This window comes from Semicossyphus pulcher, unplaced genomic scaffold, assembly GCF_022749685.1.
Source record: "Semicossyphus pulcher isolate SPU_LCO1_2020_fin unplaced genomic scaffold, fSemPul1.0.p SCAF_24, whole genome shotgun sequence".
Classification (NCBI taxonomy): domain Eukaryota; kingdom Metazoa; phylum Chordata; class Actinopteri; order Labriformes; family Labridae; genus Semicossyphus; species Semicossyphus pulcher.
Window position 1 is genome coordinate 15,635,962 of NW_027211698.1, and position 9,609 is coordinate 15,645,570.

At 45.1% G+C, this 9,609-nt stretch overlaps 1 protein-coding gene across 1 annotated transcript; it reads right to left on the minus strand.

The window, feature by feature from the left end:
* Positions 1 to 4,167: 4,167 nt before the first annotated feature.
* Positions 4,168 to 6,633, minus strand: gbx2 (gastrulation brain homeobox 2). The gene is made up of 2 exons (XM_069675637.1): positions 6,117 to 6,633; positions 4,168 to 4,691 (listed from the first exon to the last, which is right to left on the minus strand). The coding sequence occupies exons 1-2, from the start codon at positions 6,631 to 6,633 to the stop codon at positions 4,168 to 4,170; spliced, it is 1,041 nt and encodes a 346-aa protein (XP_069531738.1).
* Positions 6,634 to 9,609: the final 2,976 nt, after the last annotated feature.

The following is a 9,609-nucleotide window of genomic DNA, read 5'->3' on the forward strand; positions in this document are numbered from 1 at the left end:
CTGTAATGTGTCTCTTTTCAATAAAGACAAGAATAATGCTTCTTAATATAACGACAGACGGCTGAGCTCTTTTGTTTGCATCCTCTCGGAGGTAAGTGACTCATGTGCACGTTTGTCTGAGAGTTAGTGTCTTTTTCACTGGTCACTCTCGCTGTTAAGGGATGTGTGTGTGTGTGTGTGTGTGTGTGTGTGTGTGTGTGGGTGTCTGGGTGGTGTTTGCTGTTGTGTGGTAATTGGATAATGCCCTGCTAATCCCTCCTCAGCCCCGTGTTTAACAGGAAGAGGCCGTGAGTGTGAGTGTGTAACAAAAGAGTCCAGAGGCAACAGATGGAGCTGCTTCAGTCAACACAGGAAGCTCCTGCAAACCTCGAGACCAAAACTGAGCGAAAACTTCATCAAAGGAAGGAAGAAGCAGAATCTTTGTTGTTTGTTAGAAATCTCTTTTCTGGAGTTTTATTTCTGTTAGAAAAAACGTGACTCTTATGGATTCAATTCTTTCATTTGTGATTTTCATAATTGGAGTGAGTGAAAGAATTTGCTGCCTGACTCCTCACACTGATTATAATTCTGCCTTTATTTTCTTGATAGTCAGAAATATGTTTTATGCATGTATCATCTCCTTTAGACACGTTGTCCCTCAGACAGCAGAGGTAACCACCACAGAAGAAGAAGAGGCCTCCTTCACTGCAGCTCCGTCAGGATTAATCAGCAGGAGTTCATCTGAGGCCCGAGCAGGTTGCTGTTAATTTAGGCAGGAGGGAGGCTGCGGCCCAGGCCGATCCCCCCGGGGCTCATTTATCAGCCGACCACGACGCCCGGGTTGATTACAATTTGCAAAAAAATTCATTAGAGTCACACACACACACACACAGTCTCTGTTCACACTGCAGGTCCACACATTTAGTTTTTGTCCCCCATATGTGACTCAGATCAGATTTTTATTGGCTGAAAAATCACATTAGATCTGAAGAGCTGTAAATGTTCATTTCTGATGCCGCGCGGGATCAAGAAGAATCTAAAAGACATCTGTTGGCATCGCTCACATCGCTCTGTCAAGACTGACATCTTGATTCCTCTTACATTTGTCATCATTTCTGTGGGGTGTAAAATTGGCAGACTGCCCCTTTAATTTCCTGTCAACTTGACCCCTTCAAAAAACATTACAAAGTGACAATACACCAAATTATGCTTTAACATTTCTCTCTCTATTTTCTCTTCAAAGACTGGAATGGAAAATCATTTGGAGTATTGATTATTTTTCTAATTAATCATTTATTGTTAGTTAAAGAAACATTTAAACCAAACATTGAGTTTTGAATAATATAAATAATAATTATATATAATATATATATAAATAATAATAATATCGATATTAAAAATGTTTCTGATTGATGTCCAACAATCAACAAACTGAGTAAGACGAACGGAATATTTAGATTGTACTTCTTAAATGATTTATTTATTCTCGGCAGTCTGCTATGACATGCGTGCGTCATCACGTAATCTTGCGTCAGACGTTTCGTTCGAAGCCGGAACTGCTTCTGTTATCAAACAATTCCAGCGGGCTCCCGCTAGCTTAGATGTTTTTATGTTTTATGTTTTTGTTGCTGCTAAAGACCAAAAAAATCCTCAACGTCGTCAACGTGCGTCGTTAAGGTAACTGTATTAATTTAAAATGCTGTCATTGGCCCGTAACAAAAGTATTCGGCGTTTGCATTAAGCGTAGGTACGTACGTAGCCGGGAAGAGGATTGTTTAACTTCCGGTGGACCTCTGCTTGATATATATTTTACAGTCAGTCATCATATTTTTGTTTTATTTAACTTTATTAAACTCTGAGTTTATAAAGTGAGAACGTTTAGTTTCCGTCTGTGTCTGTTCAGGTCAAATTTCCTCCATAGCTTCACCTGGCGTGTAAAGACCAACAGGTGTCGCTGATTAGCTGACGTCACGACCTGTCGGCCCTACAGAGAGACCAGCGGACTCATACAGGTACTTATCTGCATTTGATGCCTTTCTTTGTGATTTTAAAATGAGTATTAATTCGCCCCCTGGCTTACAGCTTGATGACCGGAAGGAGCCCCACGTTACCTGCTACACCTGGATACAAGTACAAGTCAGACAAACAAGGTATTAAACTTCTTTTGATATTTAAACTACTATTTTATTTGTATTTTATTTTGAGGTATTTGTTGGTTGTTTTGGGGGCTAATTAGGATCTAAATGTTGTTATTCCCGAATGATCGAGAATGTCAGAGAATGTTTCTTTAATGCTGAAAAACGTAAGATCCGTAAGATCTGTCGGAGATCCGATTTTAAACCGAGTCTGTTAAAAAACGTCTCATCTCTGATGGAAATTTCGCTTTTTAAAAATGTGTTGGACGCAAACTTTATTGTTAAATTTACCAGATACATAAATGCAATTATTTATGAGGCCTCTCTCACTCCTGTCACAACAACAGGCTGGGATGGAGTGACCTTTGACCTTCAGGCTGTGATGTTGTGACACAGACGAACAGGAAAATAAACCAAAAACACGTCCTTATTTCAGGCTCATAAAATCTCATTTCAGCTGATTTTCTGTTCAAATTAATTTTACATAATTAAACCCGGATTTCTGATTAACACTATTTTATATTTTAAATTGTATATTTTATATTTTAAAGATGAATTAGCCCGAAAAAAAGAGCGTGTATGTATTTTGATTTGACCTTTTTTAACCTTTTTCCTTCAATTCTCAGATTTACGGCCTTAAAGCATCCGGCCTTCAAATTAAAATAAAACAATCATATTTTTTAAATCACCATTTTAGTGAGAATACACAAAGTGTTTGTGTATTTAAGATTAAATCTCAGTGGGGCTGCAGTTAAAATGAAAACTCTGTTGGTTTAGAGAAGAAGAAGAAAGTGACGCGTCATAAATCCACACAGCAGCTGCTCACATCTGGTCACGTTTCATCTTTTAATTCACACTTTAAATCTTTGAGCTCCACACGTCAGGGAATGTTAGTTACTTCAGCACATTTTATATAAATAAATTAGCAGCGTCATTTCCTGTCCAGAAGAAGAAAACAAGAGAAATCAGATGAAATGAAGCGACAACAGTTTGAGTGTTTCAAACCTTCAGCAGCGCAGACACGAGCTTCATAAAACCCGACATGTTCTGATGTTTTAAAATAACGCGCTGTCTGTTCGTCTTTAAATGTCCACGTGACGTCCTCAGTTTGGTCCCGCGTGAGTATTTACATATGTGGAGGAGTTGGTCGACGTGTTGCCGGAGCAACATGTCAGTTTGTCTCTTCCTCCTCCTCCTCGGCTCCGCGTCTTTACGCACACTGTTTTTGGAGTCCAAGGTCTCATTTCCGCGCTGCTGCTCCTCGTGCAGAGAAATGTTCGCATCACCGACGAGCTGAGTCTCGTGTTGAAGCCTGAAATGTGTTTGTTCATATTTCCTGTGAAGAAGAAAAGCTCCGGAATCATCTGGAAATAAATCTGTTATTTTCTAAATGATGTCTTGAATCCAAACGTCATTATCAATGATTCAAACCAAACCCCGTTTGAAAAAGGTCTCACTTTCTGAACAGTTTGCTGAAAATGACGTCAGACTCAGAAATATAAATAAAGTGTTTTTAATGTGATTTTTCAGAAACGTCAGACTTGAATTATTATTCTGTATTATTATCAGTTTTAATAAAAACGAGCCCCTTTAACAAAAACAATGGAACGCATTTTTAACATCTTCAAATCAATTCTTTTCAGCCACAGAGCTGCACTAATATTATGATCAATATTAATATTAATTAATTAATATTTAACGTAATTAAAGAGGTTAGAAATGACCATGGAAGCGGCCTGAGATGATTTAAACACGTGGTCATAACGTGTTGATCAGTTTGGATCACGTGACTCGGTTCGGTTATGTTTAGTGTTTTAGAAAACTGCACTGTGACACTCTGACTTCTGTCAACACACATGAGATCTAAATCAAAGAGTGTGAGATGTTCCACGCGCCCTGCAGGAAGGTAACAGTCATGTGTTTCATTTAAAATGAATGAAAATAAAACCGGAAACATTTAACGCTTAAAAACAGGAAGTAAACTAACAGAATAAAAACATCAGCACGAGATCCCGGAGCGGCTCATCTTCTCAGTCCGGACCCTGTTCTTCTTCTACGGTCTGGCCTGCTCCATCTGCTGGTGCTGACTCCTGATAGCGAAGCGGCTCACGTGCACCGGGATGGGAACCACTATTTTGGGGTTCCGGGACGGCTCTCCGGATTTGTTGTTGACGTTTCCGGCTTTGACCCGTTTCCACTTGGCGCGCCGGTTCTGGAACCAGATCTTCACCTGCACCTCGCTCAGCTTCAGCGCATGCGCGATCTGGGAGCGCTCGGTTAACGACAGGTACTTCTTGCAGTGGAACTCCTTCTCCAGCTCCAGCAGCTGCTCGCTGGTGAACGCCGTCCTCCGCCGCCGGTTCTTCCCGCCTCCTCCTCCCGTCCCGGAGCCTCCACCACCGGAGCCATGCACGTGCGGGCCGTCCTCCAGCCCTCCGCCTCCGTCCCCGTCCTCCTTGTGACACATGGAGGTGAGGTTGTCGTCCGAGCTGTAGTCCAGGTCACTGTCCATGGAGAAACTCTCGTCTTTCCGGCCGCACTCGTCCTCCTTCGGGTCTTCTTTGCTGTGAGCTCTGACTGTGAGGGAGAGGAGAGGCCCGTCAGCATCTTTAGCACGACACCAAAAACTTTATTATACAGAAAAGAAAAAGGTCCTACACGTGCACGTTACAGCGAACACGCTGTTCCCGTTTGATCTGAACATTTTTTATTTTCCCCAAAAATCAGAAGATTTGACCCTGAATTTATGAGTGAATTTTATGTTTATGTTTTAATATTTTATTATCCTGATTCATCTGCTCATTCCTGCCAACATATCGAATTAGTTTGATTTTCAAGATTAAAATAAGACGAGTCCCAAACGTCTCCTTAAACTCTGACTGTGACCTGAAGGCTCCGCGGGATGGAGAGAACACGCGCCATAAAATAGTGAAAATAAATCTATTTAATAATTCGATAAATGAAACACAATTAAATATAAAGTCACGTTTTTAAATCTTAATATTAAATTTGAAACAGTTTTATTTTGAAAGGACGTGTTTGTAACTTGGAGTCATGTCTGGGACATCTGGGAGTGAATTAAAGGGTGTGAGGAGGAGGAGGGTTGTCGGGGGGTCGTGGTCCTGTCCCGTGTCAATATCCATCATCGGATCAGTGTTTGGATCAGCGCAGAGTGCACGCGCTCTGCAGGGAGTTTTATTTTTCACGCGTAATTACGCACAGAGTGTCTCCGATCGTGTCTGTCCGCGTGTCGAACTCAGCTGCCGCGGCCGGAAACACGTCAGATTCAATCACAAATTACAGATTAACGAGGAAACAAATGTGTTTAAATCAGGAGCCAATAAAAGCATCAAACCCGGAGCGTGAAGAGAGAGGTGACCAACGAGCAACAAACTCCTCATGTCGCAAACTGTCACTCAAATAAACTTCGTTTGAATCCGTGAAACAATCTGAGAATAATTCAGAAAGCGATTCATCAGAACTCTGGACACTTTGAATCCTCTGATTCCTGCGGTGTCTCTGAGGCCTTCAACGTTTACCTGCGGCTGATCTTCAGAATCATTTCAAGCAAAAACTTTAGAGATTTAGAAAAATCCGGACACAGCAGAGAAATCAATATTAAGTTTGTCTGTGACGTCAACATTTAAAGAGGAGAATTAAAAATATTAAAGACGTTTGAGTTTTAAAAAACATCAAATCTAAAAAACAGAAAATTCCTCTTCAGATTAAACTTCTGAAAACCGACAGATTATTTTATGAGACATTTTAATTCTAATAAAAAATAAAATCTAATTAAAGAAAGTTTTTTTTTTTTAAGTAACTAACTGAAATAAATGAAGCTTCAGTGTGAAGGCAGAATTAAGACGTTCACTACATTTAAACATGAAGTGTTCGTTGTGTTTGTTCGGTTCCCTGGCTCTGGTTGATCCGGTCTAAACGTGCCTTATTGACCCCGGACTCTGAGCCTTGTTTCGGGTCAAACAGTCTGAGTGAGCCGCCTACCTGTGGATGTTTGCACCGACGTGTCCGTGTCGTGGAACGCCTGCAGCCCCGCGGACTCTTTCCCCTGCAGGAAGCTCTTCCCGTCCTCCTCCAGCCGCAGATCCTGACTTTTATCAAAGACCGCGTGCAGAGCCTGAGAGCCGAACTTCCGGGCCGCCTCCTGGTGCTGCTGGGACGGGGAGAAGCCGCCGGGCAGCGACGCCATGAGCGTGGAGGTGAGCGCCATGCCCTGCGTCAGGCCCTGCGCCAGGCTGGAGCAGAAGCCGCTCTGCAGGCTGGGGATCTGTGGGTGCGCGTGGTGTCCGGCGGGGAGAGCCTGCTGCAGGGCCGGGGGCGGCGGGGGCGGCGGCTGCAGCACCACAGACCGGTACGGCATGAACATGGGGTAGCCGGTGTAGACGAAGTGTCCCGGGCTGGGCTGCGGGGGCCCCCCGATCAGAGAGTCAATGCTGAAGGCGGTGGTGCTTCCGAGTGGCCGCTGCATCACCATGAAGGACGGACTGAACGCTGCGCTCATAGGAACGGCCGCTGCGGGAGGAGGAGACCGGAGGAGGCGCGCTGTGGGCGGCTAAGAGGACCTCAGACCCCCGGAGGAGCCCCCGAGTTTACAGCAGAGATAATCCGGTTAAATAAAAGCATTCCATCCGAGCAGCAGCGAGGAGAAAGTCGTGAAGAGAAAATAAGAAGAAAACTTGACTCTTCTTTTCCTCCTTAGATTTCCACAAACATGAAATGAGCCTCAGACGCTCAGAGCTCCGGTCCGCGCTCCTCTGACGCACCGCGCGCTGACGAGAGGCTCCGCTTCAACCTGTCCGGAGAGAGAGAGCTGAGCAGCGGACACTTGTCCTTCACTCTCCCGCTGACAGAGTGTGTGTGTCCGGTGTGTGTGTGTGTGTGGGAGTGTGTGTTTCCTGCAGCTCCGCGCGCCTCTACAGATGTTTGAGATTTAAATTGCGCTCCCCTCTGTTTAATTGCGCTGCCTTCTCTTGGAGAGCTCCGCCCCCTCTCCGCGCTCTGGCCTCTGATTGGTCGGTTGGGATGATGTGACAGCTCGCCTTTGGTCCTCTGGATGAATGCCAATTACACAAATTGGGACCACAGGCCATTTAAGAATGTGAAAACACATCATCGTAAATAATAAGCTGTATATATTCAGTAAATAATCGCTCTGTGAGCCCCTCAGCTGCCGAGTGTGTGTGCGTGTGTGTGTGTGTGTGTGTGTGTGTGTGTGTGTGTGTGTACTCATCTCTACTCTGTTTATACACTAGAATCAGTCAAGTGTCTTCCAGCACAACCACACACACATTCAATGATACAAACTGTCTAAAAGTAAGGAATTTATAAAAACAAAATACTCCATTTTATGTAAGTAGACTTTTATTTTGAAAAACTCCTTGATCTTCTTGGATCAACTCTCTTATTTTATAAGTCACCAAACCTCGAGGTCGCACAAACAAGGATCAAGTCAGCAGAGCAGCAGCTCTGAGCTTAAATCAGTGTTTTTCTAAATGGAGTCTGGTGTGTGTGCAGAGAGCGATGTAACGTCTGTGTGTGGTTAAAACAATCATCTTCCTCTGTAACAAAAAGGTCTATCTCTGTAGGGATCCTTTCTGTCATGTTGTCACACACTTAGAAGAACAATCTGAGCCTGTCAGTGGAAACAACAAGAACTTTTAGTGGACGACCTTTGACCCATCAAGGATTATGTTGCAGCCATCACAGCCTGTTTCACTGCTGCAGGATGAACACATCTACTGGAGACACTCCAATATAATCTAATAATGTCCAGGTTTGATATATAAGTTAATAGAAGAGACGAAGCAGCATGAAGCTGAATGAATCCGGCTCAGCAGGAGGACGGCGTGTCGGCTCACTTCAGAGGAAAGCTTTTTTATTTCCATCACAAATATGACGTCAGACATGTTACATATTTCAGACCCACCAAACCTCACAGAAAACAAGCTGTGATTTAAAGCCCCTCAGCCACACACACTCATCCACTGCTGGCTGCATGAATCACCGTCTTTATCTGCGGCTCATGCGCTCAGGTTCCGGCCGCCTCTCGTGTGTTTGTGTCTCGTGATGAGGTTTGAAGTCGTCGGCGTTTGCGGGGCGATTATCCTGCGATCCATCTCCTCCTGAATCTGCACCGCCGAGCTCTGAAGCACAACATTTGCTCCTGTGGAGGATCACTCTCGTCTTAATGAATGCTGTAATGACTTCCTCATCAATTCATACAAACCAACACATCATCACATGTAGCAGAGAGCACGCAGGTGACCTCTGACCTCAGTGGATCTCCCTGTGGACCCCCCGCCCACCTCCTGGGCTGAGTCAAGGGCACGCACAGACCCCCTCCTCCTCCTCCTCCTCCTCCTCCTCCTCCTCCTCCTCCTCAGGGTCACTGGGACACGATCTCATTAAAGAAGCCTGATCTGCAACTGCAATGCAGACATTAAATAGCAGTATTTTTCAATTAGCGCTGACAAATTCAATCAAAATTCCATAGATTAGGATGAAATGAGGCATGGGTCATTTACAAGGAATTTAATTGCACGGCCATTAGACAAATAGTACAGCGCTCTCTGTCTCATTATCAATCATGCGGGGGCATCAATAGTAAAAGGTTGTGAGGCAGGGGAGGGGGCGGGGGGGGTGTGAGTGTAAGTGTCCGTGCACGAGGAGTGTGCACGTTACAGCTCTGCCACCAGCGCGCGGCGGCTAATAAATATCCTCTTTTGTGCTTATAAATTATCCAGTTTAATTAACAACATGGATTATGATTGGACTATGATTTAATTAAACCTTTCCTGCATGCAGGCGCCGCGCTGCCATCATCCATTATGAGAGGGGGAGGAGGGGGGATGGAGGGGGGGAGGGGGTGCAGGTGTAGAGGGGGAGGTGGGGGGCAGTTTGAGCTTCCTGTAATAGGAGCTGCTTACCTGCTAAGATCATCAACAAGCGGCTGTAATAGGCCTCCGAATGGCTGCAGAGCGTTTACCGGAATAAACCAGGACGCCACCAACTCCCCCGCCTCCCCCGCCTCCCCCTCCTCCCCCTCCTCCCCCCTCCCCCCCCCTCCCCGTGTGTTTAAATCCAAAGCTAAATGGCACAATCAGAGAGTTTGCTGATATTACCTGCTCGTGCTGTAAAGTGGAGGGGAAGTGATGGGAAAGGCAATTATGAAACACTGCAGCAGAAAGAGAGGAAGAGAGAGCGGGGTGCAAACAGACGGGGTGAGGGTGGAGGGGGGGTGGAGAGGTGGAGGGGTGGGGGGGCGGAGGGTGGAGGGGACGTCGCCCCCGGGCAACAGTGCCGCTCGACACGATTCAGTCAGAGCAGAGCAGCGTGGCGGTATCAACCTTTTCATCAGCCTCTAAATGCCAGGCCAAATATACTCACACATAGCACACACACACACACACACACACACACACACACACACACACACACACATGAACACACACACACACACACACGTCTCTGTCTTTCA